Genomic DNA, 25,675 nt, shown 5'->3' on the forward strand with positions numbered 1-25,675 from the left:
TCGATTAAAATTTTTAATTTGATCGTTTGATCAATGCTTGCGATTAAATAAAGTGAATCGCCAAAGAAACATTTGATTTAATCGATCGATTGAATTAATCGGTAATTATAAATACGTATTGATTGTCAAGTTTGTAACATAAGATAAAATACATTTAAGCATAATATTTATTTTTAATTAAATATTTAACGATAAAACGATACTTTTTTTTTTTTCAACTGAATTTCAAGATAGATGCTTTCTGAAGCGTGAACGACACTTTGTGTTAAGGGAAAAAACTGAAGAGCGTAAATATCTCTCTTGATATTCTTAAGTGTTACTGTTTCGCGATATTAAGAAAAAAATTTTATCGCAATATAAATTCATTGTATTGAAAATATTATAAATATTAACGAGGATGCAACTGAAAATAAATTATCGTCTAATTCCAATAATAATAAATATCTAACATATCTTAAAAATTTCACAATCAGTTACCTCATTATCATCTCATTCGTTTTCCTTATTCCACAATTCTTTTTACCGATTTAAAAAAATTATTGTAAAAATTATAATATTTCGATTACGACGAAAGTCACGCGATAATAAAGGGAATGAAAAAAAAAAAGAAACAAACAAAGTATCGAGATAACGTTAGATAATACCATAGAATAATTCTCGTGAGCGCAATGCACGTTAGCATAAATGCCGTTTCGCAATAGTCAATGAAACATATTGTGATAAGAGTTATTCATATTTTTGTTCTATTCGTCCCGGTTGCATCAGCGTGTCGCAACAACGAGTTCATGCGAAACTCGCGTCAAACTCGCATCTCGTCTCGTCTCGTCTCGTCTCGTTCCTCAATGAACACGGCCAACATTTTTTCGTGTCTCGAAATTAATAACGTTCAAGGTAAACCTGGCCCAGGGACCAATACCAAAATTACATTTTCTACCGCGTAATAACATGTCATTTAACGTTATTTCACTCTTTACCAAACAAATTGTAAAAATCTGTCTCCTACGTTATAATTTCATTTCCAAGTAAAAAAAAAATCAACTGATGTCGCGCGAACATCCCGTTGATCCATTAGTAAAAAAAAAAAACGAAATTTACTCGCGTGCATCAATTTTAACATTTCTCAAGATCCCTAAATAGAATTTACGCGGGTTGAAGCAGCTTATATTCGAGGACAATCGGAGGATATCGAGCGGCATCTTCAATGACGCACGATTTACCAATCCTCCGATTCTCTTTCTCTTCGACGTAGGCCTCTCTCTTTCTGGCCTTCGCTTCTGCCAGGTAAAACCTGCCAGACCGGCCGAGTTCACCGCTGGGAATGAATGAGTGTACGATACGATACTACCCGAGAGATGATTGCAGCAAGCCGCTTCCGGTATACCGAAGAAACGCATACGTGGCGAACTCCTTTGCTCGGATCCGCTTTACGGTCAACACGTTTGAAAATTGGTATTGAAATTGGAGAGTATCTGAAAGCGAAGAGAAATAGAAGGAAAAGATATCGAAAGTCGTTGGAATAGTATTTCGGCATTGTCTATGATTATCGTTTGAAGTCATAGGCTGATCTAACTTCTTCGGTTAATCGTTTGTTTGCTCGAACGTTGAGCGCTAATTGTTTGCTCCGCTACCAAAATTGGGAAATGTACAGAAAGCCAGAAGAGAAGTTGATCCATAGTGGATGGATGATTCATAGTTTGTTCCAAACGAATGCCAGTTGATCTATGATTCACTACGTTTTTGTACAATTTCGAGAAATGATTGGACGCAATAACCGCTAGTGACTAGAACGACTTAGTGAACTTCTTTTTTTCCTTTTGAATCGTAATTGGTTGACCGTTGACGCTTTTTCGCACACGTGCGCGCTCGTTAAAAGATGTTACGAAGCCAATACACTCGGGGCAATTACGCGCGAGTTATCTCGCTTGGTTGCGCGTGCAGTTGCGTTAGATGTATATAGGGTACTGTTGAAAAAATGAATCTTCGTGGAGAAATTTTAGATTTTGAAGATTTTTTTAAAAATTAATAGCTGTTCAACCGCTTCGATAACTTGGACGATTCAAAAGTATCGTACCGGATTCACTATGCGATTTGTTAAATGGCCACGTTACGCGGTGATTTTTATCTAGAAAGCATCAAAATATTCTATTTAATTACTTTTCGAGTTGATTCTACAAAAATTGATTCGATAGAAGTCGAAGTAATAATAATTATCGCTTTAATTTTGAGTCTTAAAATTATCTTTATCGTTTCATGATCACCCTGTATATTCGGCTAGTGTTGCAGCCACACAGGAAGGTGTCGACGCAAAATCGAGCGCGGACCAAAACAACGACATAACATAGCAGAGAAATAGGGAGCACGTGATACTATAATAGACGTTTCAGTGGCTCGGCAACATTTTATAGGACTTTTGGCCCGGTGTATTTTCGGCCGAGTCGAAGTCGCGATTCTTTCCACGCTCGTGAAATTTCTCGTGTGCTAATCGTTGAACGCAATCGTGGCTGACCTTCAAGCTTCGCGACGATCGGGTTACCGGTTGGTCAGGAATTTTCTGATCACGCGACGCTAGAGCCGCAGAAGGTATTGGCGTTATTAAGCCAATGTTAATGCTCACCGATATTATCAATAATTATAATTTAAGAACGAGAGAATTATGATAAAATAGAAAAAAAAATTATCGACTCGTTTATCACTTGTTAATAATCGATCGTATTTGTAACTATGCATTCTTCGAGATTTCATGTGCTTTTCCTTTCTGTGAAAAGAATAAGTAAATATTATTTTTCGTTGCGTCGTGCACACCGTTTTTCGAGCATTAATGATTCTAATTGCTAAGCTAAGCTAAAGAAACATGCATACATATTCCAATTGTTAAGCGTTAATGAATTAATAATCGATAATTATAGTAGTATCGTTGAAAATTAGCCGGCTGGTAACAATTTAATAGGAAGTTTATTTGCTCCGCGTGTCCCATTTTAGCCATCATCCCATTTTGTATCTCGTTGAAAATTTATAATATCGAATTCTTCTTCGAGTTCAGTGTACCGATAATAAATATACCACCCTTCGAATATAGATTCCTATACATAGATCCTATTTATATTTACGTGTACTCGATATGGATAAAAATAAAAGCAGCGACGATGATGGGCTGGTAGCTTATTCCGCGAATAAGGATTCTCATTCGTGAATCGAACGTAACGAGATATATAATACTCACTTAATCGAATCAACAACTTAACTCCGTAGCGGATAAAATCCAGCTGGCTCTTATTTCCCCTAGCCCTAGATATCGTTGCCCAACAATTGCGCAAAGGAAAGCACGTAGGTGATCAGATTTTGCCCCTCCGTTACATCATTTGTCGTGTACGCACGTAGGTGTGAAAAGTGTTGCTTATTTCGCGCGTGTGATTATATATTTAAACGTTGCATCGACTGGTGTTCCTGAACCGAGAACAGACACGGATCGTTGTGGTGGGGGTATTGAGCTGCGAAACACACGGCAATGCGAACCTCGATCCGAGGTCGGCATTCTCTCATGACTACTGTCGTTTCGCTCGCTGAGAAAGAGAGAGAGAGAGAGAAGTGTCCTCGAAAATCAACGAATCGAACATTCATTGTCAGTACTGGCGAGCCAGACTACCGGCAATATCGGCCTGCTGACTTTGAAACGTGCCATTGGGATGGTTATGCTTGTTGACAACGGTGCCACTCGCCATCTTGGAATTATCACCGAACGTATAATGTTTGTTTTCTGAAAAAGAGGAACTTTTTAATTCGTTACTTATAATCGCGTCGGAAAATAAATTAATTATGATAAGTATATATATATTTTTTTATTAGATACCGCGATGTGATTAATTATTCGAGATTTCGAGAGTGGTCAGTTCTTATTAACAACGGTTAACCGTTATCGAATGTGGATTTTCTTTATCTCGCAAAGCAAGGTCACGATCTGAAACCGTGACGTTTTTGTGAATGAAGTTAAACTTGAGATTACCATTGGAAAAAATACACGTTTCCCTACTTTTCCCCTTTATTTTAATCGAGCTTAAACATAAATCAAAGTCCATGGAATAACGAAAATTTTCCCCGAGTCAACGACAATAGCCAATTCATTCATTGGCTGGAATAAAAACTGAAATCGAGGAATAAACGATGACTCGGCCGAGAGTCGACTATTCACCACGTGTATCCGGATACGTAATAGATATAACCTCATCGATGATTAGAGATCGATCGATCAATCAAACAGTCGTTCCTTCTCGGCCAACCACGTGATCAATTGATCGATCTTTCTCCCTCGTCCAATTTCCACATTCTCCTCGAATACGAACGACGTTCCTTTTTTTCTCGAAACGTCGAAATGATGCAACAACCGATACCCATTACCGATAAAACTATACCAAGCGTGGCCACGATAAAATGTTTATTGTCCACGACTATGAATCAGTGAAACGCATACCGTTCCAATAGTTTAACGCTTGTTTCGAGTGCAATGGTCGACGTTCGATCCAGCGAGCATACGTCACGAGACGCGTGCATACCGATCGTTACAGTGTCACTGAAACAATTGGAATTTACGTAAGAAACGTTCCAACGTGAAATCATAACCCTTACGAATGACGAAAGGATGAACGTTTTGTCAACAGATCCGCGAATCTTTTTCTTTCCGAGAATAGTTGGAAAAGGGGGATTTTCTTCCTTTCGTACTTGGAAATTATCGCTTATCTTGGCATCTTTTTTTAAGGAAAGAGATTACTATTATGACGTATATATGTATACTATATGAAAAAAAAATCGATTCGAAATAAGTCGTAATAACATTCTCGTAACAAACTTCTCGAACTTCGTATGTACGTAAGTACGTACGCTGATATGAAATTAATACCAGGTTTCACCTTCGCTAATCGCACGTGTTCGATACGTTCACGTTGTACGAACAACCGGCCGTGATCTTATTCAGCTTATCTTCGACGAGTATGTACATTACGACGAGCAAAATGGCTACGACATTCCTCTTAATACGTATCTAATTCATTTACGATTAGAGCGAGCAATTAAAAGCAGCGGGAAAAATATATATCGATATCTTTTCCCGTATCTTCGATACTCCAACACGTCCTAGCTTTTCGCCTGATCCGAGTGATGACGAAACTCGTGAAACTATCGTTCCGTAGTAAAAAATACTCATTAAAAAAAAAAAACAATCTTCTACGTGCGAGGCATTTCTCTTCCTTTTTTTTTTTATACGAAACAAACAACTTAAGAATTTTACTCAAAATATAATCGTCCTTCTGTACATCCTTCTTCGACAAATCTCCTGGCATCTCGCATGTACCCGCGATGAATAACAAAAAGACGCATCGCAATACAAACAGGGAAGGTTTCTCGTAAAACGAATTTTCGAAAGGATACGAGGATATCCTGGCCGGGATTATGGCCTCTATTTTCCGTTGAAGAGGCGGGCAGCTGTGCGGAGGAAACCGGACGAGGAAGAGGATGCTGACGAACGAACGAGAAACGGCGGGGGATTCCGACTTGTTTCGCTTCGATTTAACCGCAACCCCATTGAAACGTGTGGCAACGCGCAAGGGGAGACTATAGCGTGTATGGTATATAGGCTGGCGCACGTGGCACATTATTTTCAGTCTCGCTCACAAATTTGAACAACCCATCTGTTGGGAAGTATGTAAAATATCCGAAGAAACTCTGTTTGTATCGTCATTCTCGTTCCGAGAAATCCTTGGCACGATATTTTTACGCTCCACGCTTTTTATTTGTATTACAAAGTCTTTGTATAAAGTAGATCCTTCCTTTTATCAACACTTTGGTCAAATTGATTTTTACACGGTAAATATCATTATTAATAACGTTTACTAAAGCTTGATCGTTGATCACGCGATCAGAAGAATATATTTTTACAGTTTGATTATTTCTTTCTATTGTATCGATTAATTTCTAGATTGTAAACTGCCCTATCGAGCGGCTATCGACTTTCCTCGAAAAAAGTGCACGGGAGAAAGCAAAGATCGTGCAAAAGTTGTAGAAACGGCGAGCAGTTCCGGGATCGATAAATGGAAGCCAGAGAATATCCATCGCGGGAGGGGGATATCTCGTACTTCTATCTCCGGTACCGCCTTTCCGTCGTTCGTGAACGCCACTTACGCGTGGGAGGATCCGTGTATCCTTGCCAAAGTTCCTTCGACCCTATTCTCCTCCGTCTCGAGGCCTTTGCCTCGAGGTTATCTTTCTTCACCGATCGAAGGTTGCTCCGAGTGGCCGTATCCATGTCCAATTTAAAAATTTTCTACAAAATCATGCGAGCTTTGCATTTGTTCTTTTTTTACCTTGATTTTTAAATTGATGAAATTCCAAAGAACGTGGAAGAAAGAATCAAGAAAAAGATAAAAGAGCGAATTCCTACATAATTACACGATCTTTCTAAAATCGTATAACCTTTCAAACAAGAATTTCAAAAAATTATTTTCGAAAGAATTCTTATATGTTTTATTGGGGGGGAAAAAATCGAAGCGTCTCTCGTTCAAAGAGGCGCGCTGTTTCTACGCTGTTTCTTTCTCTTTTTTTTTCCCCTGCTCGTTTCTCCCTTCGACTATTTATCCTTTCTCGAATGTGCCCTAGGCACGAGCGAAAATGCCGGCGAACCGGTTCCACGGATTTTTCGTCGACTCCTCGTCCCGGACTTTAGACCGGTATTCCTCCACGTTGCAGGATGCGTAGGCCGTGCATTTCGCGGTGCATTTCGCGGATCACCATTCCGGATATGCACGAATTCGTACCACTTATTCGCGTCACGAATGCAAGACGCTCGTATCCGCTTGTCCGCCGCTGTCTACGCCCCGCGAATAGATGATTCGAATGGACACATTTCGGGAAAAAGGTTTGAAATATTAAACGCGTGCATGTGAAAAAGTTCACCGCGAGAAAAATATTTCGATCAAGCCTTGTATCTTATATAATCGTAATATCTCGTAATTAAATTATTACATGTTTTTCATTTTTGCATTGATAACAATCGAGTTCTTGGAAATAATGATAGAAACGGAATTAATACGTTAGAAAGAGTATAGATATATTCTATACTATGCTATCGATAAATATAGGTATAAGGATGTAATTACAAATAGGAATAATGATTGGAAAACGTGTCAGAAAATTAAGAATGGAGGAACATAGATGTATAAAGGAATATATAATGATACGTGTATGGAAATGGAAGAATGAAAAAATATAGAGGTTATATTTATTAGCATACTGGTACCAGTACTACATTAATCCAAAGATTTCTATATTTTTTCGATTCTAAGCGTTTTTGAAAAAACTTTTAAATTCTTTTTTTAATTGCTTTTATAAATTAGTCACGATCTCTTTTATCTGGACGAATATAATCGATAATTAAACATCCAAAACTTGTGGTTTCGCGTTAATAATTCGAGGTTATACGAGGTTTCGCAACGAATCCTCTCGATCGAAATCTTTCGTAAGACGAAATATACGTCGCAATTCTTATCTAAGCCGATGAAATAAGAAGCATTCGAAACAACAAATCGTTCTTGGAACCGAAAGGCCCTTATCGGTTGCGTACTTGAAGGCTGTGCGCTTGCATTCTCATCAACCTTTTCCGAGCAATGGCGGATGATCTCACTTGCAAATAATTATAACACTCGATGTCGCATGAAGAATCAATGAGACGATTGTTCGCTCGTTATTGGTCACGTTCATCCTCCCTCTTCGCGTGTCTTCTGACGTTAATTAAACTGAACGAAGAGCCTATTCGTCCATTTTTATTCATTTCTTCAAACGACCTCATAGTTTTCCACGTTGAAACGTTTAATGTATATACTTTTGATTCGATTATACGCGTTAAGAGTCGAGCAAAGTCGAGAAAGAAGCGTTATTTCATACGAATACCTTGGCAGAAACGTTTGTCCCTTCGAATATTGAAATTAATATTTATCTGTGCAGTTTTATATGCTCGAAGAGAGACGTGTTTTACGTACATCGCATACTCGTAATAACCATCAGCCCGAATTGCACGAGGAATCGCATCTTTCTGTCGAAAATATGAAATTAACATTCGGTTACCTTGGATATCCTGTACGCGTGCATCCCCGAATGCAAATTGATTATTTTCAGACTCGACAGAGAGGTGAATTTCAAGAAAAAAAGAAAAGAAAATTGATTCATCATGTGTTACCAATAGATGCAGTATTTGCAATCATTTCAAGATTTATCATTGATATACATTAATTACAGGATTGTTATTAAATGTTAAACGATTAAAAATTCAATTTATTATAATATCTAATGGTGTAAATTTAACTTTTTTTCCTCAACATTTTTTAGGATTAATATCTATACCACGATTTTATTATTCAGAGAGATAATAAAATTCAAAATTTCTCCTTCTTTTTATATTCATTTTTTCTTTTTCTTTTTCTTTTTTTCTCCCCCTCTATTTTAATTTCAATTTCAATACAGAAGGCACGAGCACGTTTCTGGACGGGCACAGGTACATTTTGCGCAATGCAGACTCTACAGCGACACTTTTTGATCGATCCCGAATGGAGCACACGGATGCTCGTTACCGTATCTCGGTATGCGCGCGCGTGTAAATGTCCGGCATGCTTTTCACATTCGAGTCAATAATAGCTTGTAGGGTTGATGAAGCTTAACTGCGGTATTCTTAGTCTGTTTAATCTTTCTTTTAGATATACACGACTCGCGCAAATTTTTAAAACCTTTTTGAAATCTAACCCGAGTTCTATGTACTTTTCGTTCGTGCTTCGATCTACTACTACTATCGATCGTAATATCGGGATTCTTTTCTGCTGCGTTTTATTATTATTATTATTATTATTATTATTCGCACGATTACTATAGTATTACTATAGCGATAAAGTTCGAAGCGGGGGAAAGCTCGCAAGTAAGACAGATTTGACATTATGTCAACACGAAAGGAAATACTTATCTTATGCAACATGTGCATATAGCATGTATTAGGCAACTAATCGTTTCTTAATTCCCTTAACAAGATAGAACGGAATTACATCACGAGTGGAAAAAAAAAAGAAAGAAAGAAAGAAAGAAATAATAATAATAATAATAATAATAGTGATTTTACATCACCTTTTACATCACGATATTTCTTCAGATGGGGGAATAAAGAAAGGGATAAGAAAAGTGAGAACGATATTAAGAAATATTTTCCTTTGCGAAAACCGTGATCTCGATAATAAAATAACGCAAAGCACTCCAATTTTAATTTCACTATCACTCGTTATGATTGAATTTATCAGAATGCTCACAGCCAGTTTAAAACGCAAGCTCTAATTTCTAACTCGAACCGATTTCACTAGCCACCGTTATTTATCGGTTCGCTCTTAATCACGTTTAAAGGCGCACGCGACTTCCGAGGAGAAAGGGCGTTCGTTTTCGAGAGATTAAATCGATCTGAATGCATGGAACATCGTTCGTTTCGAACCGTTTTCTTCGAAGATCTTCTCCGTCCAAATTCGAAACCGTCCCCCTCGCAGCCCCTCGAAACGGTTCGGGAAAAGATTCGGGAAAATGGGATCTTCGGCGCGAAGATGAAAAGGGGCGAGCAAAAGTAGATGAGATACGATTGTGGCGGGGAGGGCATTTACGAGCCGCAGCTGCACGCTTTGTGGAGAGAATCAAAGGAAGAGGGCGGGCTTGGAAATCTCGTGGACGACCTCGGCGAGGAGGTGGATTGCGACATTCGACATTCGTCGAAGCCCAACGTCCATTCACCGTAACATCCGTGCACTTTTTAAAAGCTGCAACACACTCGGCGATGTATACTTAAAGCCCGTGTCACGACCCCGTTCCGACTTCATCCCTCCATCGATCCTCGAATTATACACGGCCCGGACGCGTACAAATAAGTTTTCTCCTTGTTCGCCCCAATGTTTCGACGTTTCCGGGGTTTAAACTACGAGTGGAGGCGGAAAACAGGATCGACACATGGTGGGGAAATCATCGTGATACGTTTCTTTCTTCCTTTGGATTCGAGATGAAACGATGTTTAAAGAAGAATTAGTTTAGGATGCAACGTTTAAAGAATAAAGTTCATTGCGACGTAAAAACTGATGATAAACACGATCAACTTGATTGAGCAATTAAAAACCGCTCGATTACGTTCCTAAAATAATTTTTATTTTAGATTAGAAGCTTCCAAGATTCATTGACCTCTTATTTAAGCGAGTCGGATAAAGAAACGTTTAAAATAATTCATCGTGATGTTGTTGGAATAATTTGAGATAGTTAATTGAAAATTTGATCGAATCATAGACAAATCGCGACACCTCTGCCTTCGATTTCGACGATTTATCGAAAGCGACGACGAGCCGACAAATAACATTCGTTTACTTTTTCGTTTATTTAAAAGCGTTCACGTTACGGAGAGCATAAATTTATCGGCTTATCGACCATTTTTTTTTTCTTTTTAATACATCTACTACGTATCACCGTGAGGCAACATCCACGAGAGATTAAACGATCGCATTTTTAGAAGGAGTCGTGTAACTATCTCTATTACTGTTAACCGATAAGGAATCGCGATACTTGCCGGTTTTGCAACTTGTGTTCAATCGTTGACGAGGTCACGAGCGATGTTTCATCGAGTGAAGTTTGTTTTGAGAAAAAATCGTTAATCTCTCTCTCTCTCCGACCGTTCCACAATTACGCGGAGAAGAATATTCTACAAGGAAAACCGAGATTAAAACCGAGATTTATCGTTATTTCGAAAATCGTTGGTAAGATTTTTTTTAACATCCTCGCTTGTTGTTCGCTCGCATCGATTCGTCCGGCAAATATTGATTGCACGATTTTTTTATTCGAAATAAAATATACACTTGAAAATGAACAGAACAAGTTCAACTAATTTCGAGATTCAAGGGAACACGATCCATCGAAAAACGTTTCGTATCGAAACGTGATTTCCAATCTTGGAAAGTAGCCTCATTTACCTCGACTCTTTATCCTTACCTATCTGTTCTCGCCGTAAGAAAACACGTGGTCATTAAGGAACGAAAACATCCGAAGCGCAAAATAAACATTCCGGAGGAATGCGAGGTTTGATCGAGAAGCGGTTCCGGAACGCAGCGATAAGGAGCGCGGTATCACCGGAAACAGAATCCCCGTGGCACGAGCAGGGGCTTCGTTTACGTTCCTGTTCCTGGCGTGCTCTAAGGGGAGCAGATAACAACAGTTGGTCGATGTTCGTAGGGCCCAGCCCTGTCGCTCGCGCTTCAACTCGCCATTACCCGTCATTATTGTAATCCCTTTGAAGGAAAGGTAAACCGGGAGCGGAAGTGGATGGTATCCTCGACCGGCAATCCTTAGCCGGCTTAATCGAACGGACGTGACCATTTCCAAGTGACTCGTAAAGACGTGTCCCGAGGCCGTAAAACGATGTCGAGAGCTGGCTGGAGGTCGTGTATTTTTATCGCTACGTTTCGAGTATCGATAAACCGCTCTCGAATCTCGCCCTTTTTCGAATTCCATCACTTCCATCGTTAATTAAGACTATTGTCTATTTTCATTCGCAAATCAAACGGAACAAAGAAAATTATACGGACGGAATTTACGGATGATGTCGATTCGAGAAACGAATCTCAACGTGTGATTTCGGACATTATATACGTATGTATAAAATGAGAAAGAAATTTATGCAAGAAGAAGGATGTTTGGGAAAAAATTTCACGGGAGGAATTGTATCGAATCGAAAGCTAAAAGAAATATGTACGCGACAAGTGTGACACTTGAATGGTAAATCTGTATTTCGTGTGATACGGGTTTACACGATACCGAATCAGATTATATTACGACACAACGGTTTATGAAACACGGTTGGATACGTATTATTCTCGAAGAAAAGGTGTCCACGTGTCGATTTGAATATGCCTCTTCTACCTAGACATCCGCGATTGCGTCATCTTGTATCACGTGTTTAATAGTAACTCACATTTCGCTTCGACGATGATCGTCATACGTCAGAATATAAATTGATTATTAACGCCGATTGGGAAATTGCGATCGCGTTGACGAAACGGATATCGGGAATCGTTAGTTTGAAGAAAATCACCCGATTACCAAACGAAATAACATCGTCGATGATTAAATATTTCCAAACACGTAACGATATCTTTTAACGACCATTTTTTTTTCATACTGATATAATTTCTAATAACGTTGGAGCTCTCGGTGATCCCGATTAATGGCCGTGACGCTCTATTTTGGAAACGCCCCGATTCCCCAAAATGGGACGAACCAATTTCTTTAATCGGAGCATCTGTTTCGTCATTCGAGCGATATCGCTAAATATACATCATTCGTTTATCCAACGCATTTCGCTAATAAACGAAGGATACGTTTATGAACGAGATATAAAACGTTTTTTCTTTCTTTCCAAAAAGAGGAAAAGGAATCGTTTCTTTAAAAATTAGATTTAATCCAGATTCGGTTGGAGCAAGTTATGAAAAATGTATTCATGCGCGAACGTGACACCAGTTTGTACGAAAGTGTACGAATAACATTGCCGTAACCAGTAGATATGCGACTTTTCGTAAGTGGAAAGATTTAATATGGCATGTGCAACTTGATCGCGATCGATTGCCATCATCGTGTTCCCGATGGTAAATCATTGGCCAATCTGGATCGAATATGCCGTTCCGCTTTTTCCAAACGGTGTTGTGCGACTTTATGCAACTTTCCAGCGGCACGTGGTTCGATATCCAGCGGGTGAAGCGAGAGGATACATTATGCATCGTATCGTATCTTGTCGCGGAAAATAGCATCATTTCGCTTTGCTCATCGTTTCGAGAAACGCTCAGCCTAATTTCCACCGGTTAGAGTCGCGTCATCTTCGCGCAATTTTCCAATGAACGAATTTCTATCGCTGATTTCCTCACCGCTTCCGGTTACGCTCCCCTTTAAAAGATAAATCGCTCGCTCGGTTTTCTTTTTTTGTAAAATACGATTTTTTCTAAAAAAAAAAACGAGATAAAAGATTCGTGAAAAATTTTCCAACGAAGTAAACGAGCGAGCAAGCTTTTTAAATTATGAAGTTTATAAATTAACGCGATTATCCACGGAGCAAGATAGATGAATTAGAAAATAAGAGACCGATTATTACGACCGATACAATTTGTAATTATAAATCAACGATGTTTTCGTATATAATTCGTAACGTAACGCCGATTGCAATAACTTTTGTAATATCGGGAAAGAAAAATAAATATCATTGTTCATGTTCGTGCAATGCCCATTTATACGAAGAATGTGCCCACTCGAAGTTGCGAAAAAGTAGAATGATACGATTCAGTGGAAAAGGATATCTAAAAACCAGTTTTTGTAATCGAGTGCAATCCGAATTGATTAAACGAGACGTTGCACCATGATAGTTGTTCCCTCTTACGAAAACCGAGGCTTGGTGACTTAGGTATAGTGTGGGAGCGATGCGCTATATTATTCTGATGCAATTCGCACGAATCGATATTTAAAAAAAAGAAAAAAAAAAAAGAAGAGAAAAAAGAGAACCGTGTATCGCGTATCGTGAAACGTAAAAACCGTAAAAAGAGCGAGATTCGAGGTAAAAAATTAAGAAATATGTTATTTGTAGAATTTAGAAATTTAGCAACTATGTAAGATAGAAATTTAGAAATTTAGGTGAATCGAAAAATTACTAGAAACTGTAGAAATTGTATATCGATATAAGAACGTAGAAAGAAAAATATAGAAATAAAATTATAGATTTCGTTTAAAAATATTTTAAAACTTAAGATTTTAAGACTTGTCACGCGTGCAGTGAAACGCGACAATTTGAAAAATTCGAAATTGAAAAATTCGATCAAGTATATCGTTGTGGCGCAATCTGATGATAATTGATCATTCGAAAAAATTATTCGCTGCTTATATAATCAAATAACAAATAAATGGAATAAAAATAAAATTTAACGATCTTGTTTGTCAAATTTAAGAACTTTTGTAGGAGATAATGAAATACATACACAAAGGATCGGTGTTATGCAATTGAAATGAATCGATATTCGAGAAAACCTATAAAAATTTATACGTTTGTTATACCATTCACATAATATAATAATGAAAATGAATAATCTGAGATAAAAGTTGAAAAAAATATCACGTACAATCGAACAACATACAATAAGAGGAATAATTATGATGCAAAGTGATGCAATTGCGATATTGCAAATAACATAAATCGAAATTAATCATCGATGATAAAAATAACGGATAAAAATTCCGACAATAAAATTTAGACAAATTATTTATATATTAACTTTGTTAATAATACGTTAAATACGATCAAATATGTATGTATATATATACATATATATAAACTATTATATATTACAAAAAATTTCACAATTTATTCGTATATACTCATTTAACATATCCCTGAATAATGTACAAACACCAGTATGACGAAGAACCTTTTCGATGACTTTGTAAACTTTACAATACACATGTATTGGTGTCCATATCTACTGCTTTTCCGAATAGGGCAGTCATAATAGATCAGTGTTCTTTCGTTCGACAGCGTATCAACAACAAACGATTGTGTTGTGATCCGAATCGTGTCGTACGTATGATCGTTACGTATCTCGAGCGTAAATTTTAGTATGAATTTCTTTCTTCTAATGTGATTTTCATCGTGTTGTTAATTTCGTTTTGCGAATTTTATTATGAATTTCGTTGCGAATACATGGAGATCGCACGAGGATAAGGAAGATTAAACAGCCACTGAGCGCATGCTGTATCGCACGTAGCCGTCGAGGTGCGTAGTTCAACAAGTTCTACGATATTGTGTCGTAAAATCGCACCTTCTTGTCGTGTTGTTCGCCTCGTTACACAATTTCGTGCAGCTCTTGCAAATCGCTCCTTTGTTCGCGATAATTCCGTTCTCGGGATTTATGACGGCCACGATAAGCTCCCGTGAACGACAAAAGTCACGAGCGTATTCTTCGTCCGTTTCACGAGCTTTTTAACATAACACCTTGAAAATTTGGTCAGTAATATTTCTAAATTATATTTCACGATCGTATACGTATAACCTATACGTCGATCGATTCGTTTTCGATTCATAAATACGATACGAGTTAGTTTAAAAGCGAAGAAAAATTTACAATATGCATGTTCCAACTTTAAAATTCGTATAATCAAATATAATCTTTTTAAATTCTTATTTTACAATCCTTCGGAAGATTTTTAAGAACAATAATACGCATTTTCTTATAAATCCAAATCTGGTTCTAAGCATATTTAATTTGTTAGCATTTTAATGTAAATAATATAGGTATAAAAATATTGGTAGGTCATTAAAGATCAATATTTTTTTGGGATATTTTCGACTTAACTTGTATTTGTCAATCTTTGATAAGTTAATAAAAAAAAAATAGGCAAAATAAATTTCTCTTTATTCTTGTTTTTCGCTTATTTTTTTCTTTTACTTTTTCTTTTGAATTTAATCTGTTACATTATTGAAAGATGATAAAATTAAATAAACGTCTGTCATGGAATTTATCTATATATTTATTTTAATTATGGAACACGATGGAATACACGATGAAAGATCACTCTTACTTTGCGTCAGATTTTTTTCATCGAAATTTCACGTTCGGCAAATTTTTCGTTAATTAAACATATCGCGATAATTCTTTCTTATTTCTCTTTAAAACATTTCGTTGGTAAACATTGAATCTGAATTCAACGTTCAAAACCATTATAAATCGTACGATAATGATTTTTATCGAATAAAACGGATGTAAAGTAATTATAATTTGCGTTTGAAATTAATAAATATAATAATAATAATAATCTCGAAATACAAATCGAAAATTTTCTATCATTTCGTGTGTCGACTTTACATTCTCGAAAATTTTCATTTCTTTTTTTTTTTCTTTTTTTCAACTTTAACGAAAACAGATGCAAAATATTCGTTAGTCACGTACTATTTATGAAAGTTCAGAACAACAAAAGCTCACGAGACGGTAATCGCCGGAAGTAACAATTTTTAACAACGATTGCCTACGTCATTACTTTTTCCTCCGCATCGGTCCGTCTCGTGAGGCATCCGCAAAAATAGTTTCGGCCGTGAACATAATCGTACGTCCGGCTCGTTTACCATGAGAATGCTTGTGCTTGTAGATCGAACGGACGTTTATGCGATCCATTGCAAAGGGACATGCGAAAAGACGCGAAATTCTCGAATTTCTGAAATTATAACGAGCGATTCAAGAGAAAGAAACTCGTCATTAGACATTAACATTGAATATATTCGTTATTTTCGATAAGATTAATTAAATGATAGAAGAAAAAAATAAGTGAAATTTAATTCTCTCGCTAAACTTTTTAAAATTAAAAACGAAGATACGTTCATTCGTACATGACATCATTCTCGAAATGCAATTTCTCATATAATATCTTTAGCAAGATTCAACGCGAGTTCAATTTTACATCGAACGCGGATAAATATTTATCATTCTATTTCAATTCGTGGATTTCAAAAATCTTTTAAAAATCTTCGATTATCAATTTGCCTTATCTTATAATAAATCCACGCTAGTCAAATCTCGCACAGAAGGCACTCTTACGCAATTATTACTGAAATCTTACAAATCATTACTAATAATTATCGTGCTCAAGATATCATAAATGCAACAAACTGTGTCTAGACACAGATACATCCTATGCGATACCGAAAATCTCATCTTGCGCAAACCGTTTTAGAAAATTTGACTAATTTTTGAATCATTGAGTAAATACGTGACCATGTTTTGTTATCTTCGAAGAATAAGTCAGCAAGGCATAATTTTCAATGAATAAGTAAGCTGGATACAATAATAGAATCGCGGTGAAAATTTTTTGACAAAACGCGTGTACACGATAATAAGAAAAATATAAAATTGTTTCGGTATGACGCGCATCACGTATTCCCAGCTAACATTTTTTTTTCCATCTGTCAACAATTATCAGTTTCAAAATGACCTCGCATCTATCTCAAATATACTTTTGCGACCGGATTAATATTATTAATCTTTGAAAGAAAGATGGAGAAATTTTTCATTTCGAGAACGTTTATTCGATTCTCATCTATTCATCGATAATGCTAAATAATTGAAATCTAATTCTAAATACAGTTAGAAAAATTCGAGAATGAGAAGTATAAAATCTTCACGAAGTATATTTATCGAATATGTTTTTTTTATAAAGCTGATATATTATATCGAGAATAAAAAGATGGAAGAAAGAAGAAAAGGAACAAAGAAAAGATACATCGTCAAGAAGCGAAGGTCGGACGCCGAATATACTATATGTTATGTACGTTCGATTCGAATATAGCGTTTTCACAATCATGGTTGGTCAATGGTTTTCCACTAATATCCGTTTTATTTTAAAAATCTGACTAGATACAAAATTAAACTTTAATGTCCGTTTTATCATCACTTCCGTTCGCGATTCATCATTGGGGATAATATCATTGTTCTCGGAATAAGACTTTCAACTTTCACTGCCATTAACGAAATCATCCGCTCTGCCAATCTGGCCAACAAAACAATATGTATCGCGAAATATTTTCGGAAAAGTGACGATAACAGATAACAGATAAGAGAACTAATGATAAGAGAACAAAAACGCAAAAACGTGTTTACTACGTATGTTCGAAATAAATAGCCGGAAATCAAGAATAACATTAGAAGAGAACGATAACGATCGAAATCTCGTGTCGAGGGAAAATAAATCGTGAAAGAGATCAAAATCATCTCAAGATCAAAAGTTATGATGCTCGAAAATAATAGGAACGAAAAAGGAACAATGTTTCAATCCAAAATTTGGTGATAAATATTTTTTGATGGCCTTGAAAACATTTCAAACGGTGTAAGTGGAATTTCATAATGACAATATTCGACGAAATTAAAAAGAAAATACCGATGCCGTCATTTGAAATTCAGAAAAAGGAATTAACCATGATTAACACTTTAACTGGTAAATCCAAATTTACATTAAGAGTCGCGTGTCGCGTGACATATGTTTTAAAAAAACAAGTGAAACAGAAATCTGTCGAAAGATATGTCGAACAAATTAAACAGAAGATGATGAACTGATCAAACATAACCAAGAGAGAAAAATTTAAGAAAAATCGAAGAATCGATTTTGTTTCAAAATTTAAATTTAAATTTAAATTTTTTATTATTTCTATCACGTTTCTATTTCATACGAAGTTTTATAAAAGTTTTTTAAAAACTTTAACACATCGAAAACAGTATACGTGGTATGAGACACGTTAACAGCGAAACAATACAGATTTCTTTCTTTGTTTCTAATGATAAGTTTTAATACTTTATAACGCCATGTGACTTGGAAGTTACGTACACATTTGTAACTTTGTTTTATTTGTTTATCACTTATCGTACTATTATATTTTATTAATACAAGAATTATATTACGTACCAATCTATCTATAATTATAATTATAATTATTATAGTTTTTATTATATATTATATATTATTATAGTTCATGATAAAATTAAAAAATTGTGATGATAATTACGATTGTTTCCTTTCATTTACAAAATTCCAATTATCGAGGATTCAATGCCAATTTTTAATCGGGATATAGTTTAATTATAATATAAAACGGCCTTTTAATTCATAAACACACAAATATATAGATCAATGCTCATCTAATCTAAATCATCGTGTGGAAAAATTCACGAAGTCTGACGAAGGACGAACGAAAGATGATTATCACTCTCTTACAATGTTTTTATCGAAATGAATTGCATTCGATCGGAAGATACCTACGTAAACGAAAAGATATAAAATATCGATAAGAGAAAATGTACGTAACGACACTATTTTATAGTGCAAATATATTCCCTCAATTTTTCTTTTCTTATTCGTAAAATATTCATTTTCATGAAAGTTATTTTTTAAAATATCTTTATTCGTGAAGAGTTGATTTGTAAGAAAAATTCTTCAGATAAATATTATCGTGCCGTTCTTTTTACTTGTTTCATCTTTGAAAAAAATATATGTATACCATTTTTCCATTCAATTTCAATTGATTAAAAAAAGATATTTTCTCACGATTGAAAAAAATTTAGACGTAACATAACAGTTAAATCGTCTTTAATAAAAAAATTATCGGATAATTAACATATTCATTAAGATCCGTCCTTTCCGGAACATATCGAATCACTATTTTCGACATGTGTCAGCTTGAATCATCGAGCTACGAAATCAAGCAATTGGCACCCACATATACGTATAAGCAGAATGTGTTAAAAAAAAGTACTAGGTTGGCCAATATCCGGTCTGAAACTGAGCTCGTTTGGAAATTCGAAGGCCTACTCTTGCTCGTGATCTATACAATCCACATAATAATAAATAAATATTTCCCTGAATATTATAACACAGCATGATATTTCTTCTAAGCGAAAGGATTAGAATGTTTTAATATCTCGATTAATCGATTGATATACGTAAATGCATAAGTATTATGTAGTTTGTATATTTTGAATATTTATATATATATTATAAAAAATTTTTAATATTAATAAACATGTAATTTATATTTTTTTTTAATTTTTATTTCAATCTAATTTTTCGATAAATAAAATTGAATTTGATTTAAAAAAAAATAATATTTCGAAAAAAAAATTTTTTATTTATATAAAATAAAGAAAATATCTGTATAATTGCTATATTTAGCTATAAAAATTTTTGAAGCTATAAAAATATTTTTAAAAAATTTTTAATGTTGCTTGAGAAAAACGCGATGATCAGATAGAAAAAAATAAATGAATTAATAAATAAAATTATCTAAAGTAATTTAAATAATTATACTTATTCGAAAATAATGAGATTTTTTACTTTATAGTAAAAAAAATATAAACTTAAATAAATAACATGATTGCTCAATCAGATTACCTTCACATTTAAAATCTTTTATTCACGTCTATAAAAGAGAAAAACCGCAAAACTGAATGTATTTCAAGAAATGATCCAAGAATAACGCCATCCTTCTATTTCTTTGTGACAAAAAATGTGTAATGATGATATGATTTCTCACGGTCATAGCAGACTATATGTGGGTGAGGTTACGTGCCCTTAGTTGCCACCGATTGTTTAAGCGTGCCTCCCGCGGTTGCTAAGAAACGTTAAGGTAGGTCAAGGGCACATCATTTATTCGAAATAACGCCTTGAAAGAATCTATCAATTTTGCTTTTTAATTAAAAAAAAAATTTAATATCGAATTTATAATAATCACTTATATTCATTTGTTCAATAATTATTATACAATAAGTATATTTCTTATTTCTATAGTATAATTCAGTTATAGTTCATTTCAAAAAAATGGAAAATTCCAAACAAATTTCGATCACTATGCAATTCATAATATAGCGTATAAGTTAATATAGAAGTAATTAGTGTTACGAATAATCTGTTGTAAATGTACAAAAAATTTATATGTATAACCGCGTGTCGAGGTTTCGGATGCCCACGTACGCACTGATGTGGCCAGTAGCGCATCTTTAACTCTCAAGGCCCTTTTTTTGATACATATTCTTCAAGAACTTGTCAATATTGTGTAACTTTATCATTCTACAATCTGTAATTTTTCTAAACATTGCATCATTAATATAGATTAAATGTAAATCAGGAACGTATTGCGGGACAAGTAAAAGTTAGATATTGAAATGCTGAATCATTTAATAAATCATATGATTGATATGATGGAAAAACTATATTCTTATTCTTATTTAAAATTACAGTGAATATATTTTTTTGGAAGAGAAAATGAAAATAAATATTAAGACTTTTCATATATATAATAAAAAAAAATAATTCTTTTTGTCATGTATAGAATATGTATATGTATATATATAATTTTTTTTAATATTATTATTTAATAATTAAGAATAAAAAAAAATATCTTACCACAGGAAATTTGAAACAAAAGGATCTTTTCTTTATGTAATTTGTCTTTTAAATTTTAATCACGTTTTTAAGCACGAAAAACACACGAGGATACCATATAACGCGACGTTCTTGAGCCGGTACTGAAAATCCGTGAAACACGCATGCGCGTTTATTTCCCACTCCCCACAACGTATTTACCGATTCTGTTGGGTTAAACCAAGGCGGCGACCGTAGCTTCAGTCGTTTGCTGCACAATGGCACGATTGGTTTGTGCTTGTTCGTTCTGCTGCCGCCGTCGTTTCTGAGCGGAGGGCCGGCCCAAAACGTTGGACCGTCCGTTGCGCGGGATACAAATCTTACCGCATCTTCCCTCGTTCGTAACCGCTCAGCTCTTCAAGTTTCTTTGTTTCTTTCGAATTATCCAGTCCTCATAGTGAGTGACGAAAGAGAAACAATAACAACGACGGCTGGACGGAAGACGAATTGCGAGAACCGTGAACAGAAAAACCACTACCGAACATCATCTAGGTAGAACTAACAGGAAGAAGACCAGGTTTTATCCGAAGCGCGCGCTATTCGAAAAACCAATACGCCCAATCGAAACTGGGGCTTCTCTTTTCGAACAGACGGCGGTTTATCAACAACGTCTTTGGGAGAAACTCAAATTACATCTGACTGTTTCTTCATCCCAGCCTCCCGTTCAGGAACGTACGGCGACAACAGGAAGAACATACAAAGGTAACATGTGTTCATCTGCTGTTTTAGACTCAAATAAAATTATTTAGACAGAAAAAAGGAAAAACATCATGAAGTGAGTGCGCGGATGCATATATTTTGCGTATCAGTTTCGCGTGAGAACAGTGCAAAGTGCAGTGATTATTACCGACGCGTACTGGATCGATGTCAGTTTCTTCTTCGTTCTATCGTATATTTACTTCGATGCGCTTGCCCTGATATTAGTGTACACTCCTTGCTAGCTTTTCTATCGGATCTTTTATTTGTTGAAATTAATAATCAATATCTATTGATATTCATTTATCTTGAATATTGTGAAAATTTCACAATTTTTCGTTTAATATTTTGATATTCGAATAAATTTTCTTAATTTCACCAAAAAAAATGATGAAAAGTTACAATTTGTTGTTATTTACTTTTTTTTTCTATTATATCGGAAATCATAAACGCCGGTGTAATCCATCCACGTAAAGTCATAGACTGCGTGAGCGGACGTATTAGGCAATTTATTTCGCGGTATTGCGTCACGTTCTCGCGCGCTATTAATGCAACCGGTGCCCGCAATATCGCCGTGACAACTGTGGAACTCCGCCATTTTGACCTTACCGAAGGATATCTGCTATCTGCTTGATAGTGTATGTGCGAACATGTACATGCGTTTCGACACGCGCTACCGTGTGGACGCAATCCTTTACTAATACCGAACTTGTTATTTCGTCAGATTTTCGTTCATTCAATAAACTTGGACATGGGAGACATTTACAAGTTCCAAGCACAGGGCTCCATCATCTTTCGTTACATTGCTGATCTTTCAATTCTAAATGTTGGAATAATCGAAAATACAAAATTATTAGTTTTTTTTTTCAAAAATATATATTTTAATCAATTATATTTTTTGAGAGTATTTGAATAATAAAATTTAAAAAAATTTAACTTTTATTATAGAAAATTTTCAAAAAAAAATAATATTTATTAAATAGAATTATAAATGTAATTATAGCTAATAATTTGATTCGGTTAAGTTAGGTTAGGTTTGTATGAGAAATTTTTTATTAAACTCGATACATTTTTGGATATTGTACATGAAGTATTACATCAAAAAATATAAAAATCAATAAAAAATTGTGTTTTAAAATGAAATTTAACTGTAATAAAAAAAATCATTGAACAGAAAAAATGAATAAAAATCGCGGTTGATTATTTTCTAAAGAGAAAACCAGGGGGCGAGACGTGTACTCTCGTATTCGCATCCCTGATCTTTGGAACGGTAAGAGTTTTGCGCAAGTGCGATATCGTAATGACGCGATTTCGCGAATATCGATAGTCGGAATTCACAATGATAAAATCGAATGATCGAATAAGTTCTGAAAATCGAATTTCTAATTACCGGTATAGATTTTTTTTAAGATTGGCTACTTGATTTATTAGTATTATCTGAAAATGTTTTTAAATTAAAATTAAAATGAAATTGATAATATCATAAGAAACAAATATAAATACATAATTTTTGTAATTCGTTTTTAATTTTAAACTATATAATTTATATATCAAGTTTCAGTAATCATAAATGAAAATCGGATATAAGTTTTCTTTTTGAAATTATAATTGTGAAAACGTATTTTATAATTATTTTGTAATTTTTTCCAATAAAATTGTATATATATTTTCGACATACTGTGATATATAAAAATTGATATGATATTGAAATAATAATTATCGAAATGTATATAATATGAATGTATATAAGTGATATGCAAATTTATTATTTATTCTGCATAACAAAGTGTAAATTCAGAAAAAAAGGGGAATTCATAAAAATTCGTTATATTATTAACAGCATTAATAATGCCCTCAAGATTTTCTTGCGTCATGTTTTATAATTTTTCTGTGACTCGACTTCTTTGGCTGGATAGAACATTACAGCGCAATGACCGCCTTACAGCGATATCCCTGACCTTACAGTGGTCCCCTTCTCTATAGAAATTGCGCACAAGGCAGGGCGAATGTCGAAACGTCTTTTGAAATTGTCCGTGAATCACATAGAGGTAATGAACGAAATCCTTGTCGTTCAAGCCCTATTATGAATACGTATAATTTGACTTAGTTAACAATGTATAATTTTATATTCTTAAATTTATGCAAATATAAAGATTTATTGATGAATTGTTATCTGTTTTATATTTCATTTCGGATTTTAAATATTATATCGCGTATAAACAATTTCATTTTTATCTGTTACAGAGCTTTTTCGTTAAAAGTGACCAATTGTCACCCACGAAGATCTCCGTCCAAGGACCCAGCTGTAGCACGAAGCAACGCTGCATGGGCCCAAGCACAAGTGATATTCTTACCTAATAATTAATTTGTAGCTATACACGCGTTTATACCGATAGAGCTTAAAAGCATTAAAATCGGTCCGTTATAATCGATAATTGTCGCAGCTACCCGGTTCGGTAATCTTGTGACGTGAAGTGTGTTCAAAAGGCTTTTCTGCTTTAACGGTCCACTGACAATAATTACGAATAATTACAAAATTCGATTGAACTTCAATAAAAAAATACGTGCTTCGTTTTGTTAAAATAAACCATTTTTGAAGAAAGAAGATAATAGGGAGGCAATAGTGTCGTGAGTGTAAAACAGTGCGTGTGTGAAAACAGCACAATATGAGAGTGACAGCCGCTGTCAGACAGCATTCTATTCATCTACAAGTGGCTCGAACCAACAATGGAAAGTTCCTGGTCTGCCCGAACAATAATCAGGACATCAGTCAACAGCCGACGAATGACGAGACGAACTCGGTGCCAGCAGTTGTCTTCCCTAGTTATGAACCATTGCCTACCGATCATCATGGACCTACCATACTTGGCGATCGGTATCTACTTCTTGGACCAGCCGAGGGGAGCGCTCTATACCGATGCGTCGATGTACATTCTGGTCAACAACTCGTCGCAAAGGTGAGTATTAAATTTTTTTTATTTCATCATTATATAAACATTTGATAAATATAAAAAAAAAAGTTTTTCTAGTATTGTATACATGTTATGTGATACGTATATAATAAATAAAACGTAAGTTTTAAGTTCAGCTTTCTTATATAATTCATTATTATGATAGTATTATAAATGAGATAGAAATAATAGCAGCAAATCAATTTTCTAACCTTATTGGAACGTGTCTTTTTTACGAAAGTTTATAAATTGTTGTAATAGATATTTTTTTTTAATTTTATTGAATACATTGATAATATAATTAAATAATTCATTTAAATTTTAAATATTTTATTTAGAATATATATTAGAGAAAAAGTTAAATAATAAAAGATTTAATTTATATGAAACTTAATTACAAAACATTCAATATAATATATAATCTTAATTATTTAAAAATAATAAAACATTAAAATGTTTTTTAAATTTTTATATAACATATATATTATAAAATATTATAAAATATAATTTAATATAGATTTTATTAATCAATCAGTAAGTAGTTTTACTTTGTCATAAAAATGTTTGTATTGAATCTCATTAAAATACTATTAAGAATCATAAGTTTCATGCATTAAGAATTTTTATTTAGCATATAAATTTTATTGTTATTACATCTCATTTTTTATATAACTTACAATAATGAAAACATAATCATAATTTAAGAAATATATAATAAATTATTTATTCTATAATTTACTCAAACATTAAGTTATGTAATAAGAGCAAATATGAATGTAAAATGAAATTAATATATATTAAGTTTCAATTGTTTTAGAACATAGTAACTAAGACAAAAGATTTAACTGATCTATATCAAATCTAAATTTATCTAATTTTTATTATTTAATTTTATTATAGTTTAAGACTGTATTAAAATTGATCATAAGTTCTTTTTAAGTAACGTTAGTTTTACGATCTTAAAATATGTATAACTAAAATGTTATAATTATAATGTA

General features: G+C 34.3%; 2 protein-coding genes across 5 annotated transcripts in view; one reads left to right on the plus strand and one right to left on the minus strand.

The window, feature by feature from the left end:
- The window catches only part of LOC108002102 (probable RNA methyltransferase CG11342), a 33,817-nt gene extending 12,685 nt beyond the window's left edge, over nt 1-21,132 (minus strand). The window contains exon 1 of one of the 2 annotated variants that reach the window (XM_062087021.1): nt 21,013-21,132. The gene's annotated coding sequence lies outside the window, so the exon portion shown is untranslated. Of the gene's footprint in view, nt 1-3,220; nt 4,671-21,012 lie in introns of those variants that run through there. The other variant, XM_062087022.1, reaches the window with a different exon arrangement.
- Nucleotides 14,622-25,675, plus strand: part of LOC108002101 (tribbles homolog 2) — a 28,864-nt gene continuing 17,810 nt past the window's right edge. The window contains exons 1-3 of one of the 3 annotated variants that reach the window (XM_062087017.1): nt 21,233-21,732; nt 23,567-23,774; nt 23,971-24,683. In XM_062087017.1, the coding sequence (XP_061943001.1) occupies nt 24,393-24,683 (291 nt within the window). In that variant the 5' untranslated portion in view covers nt 21,233-21,732; nt 23,567-23,774; nt 23,971-24,392. Of the gene's footprint in view, nt 14,846-21,197; nt 21,733-23,566; nt 23,775-23,970; nt 24,684-25,675 lie in introns of those variants that run through there. The other 2 variants (XM_017063557.3, XM_017063556.2) reach the window with 2 other exon arrangements.

The sequence above is a fragment of the Apis cerana genome, linkage group LG1 (genome assembly GCF_029169275.1).
Source record: "Apis cerana isolate GH-2021 linkage group LG1, AcerK_1.0, whole genome shotgun sequence".
Lineage (NCBI taxonomy): Eukaryota > Metazoa > Arthropoda > Insecta > Hymenoptera > Apidae > Apis > Apis cerana.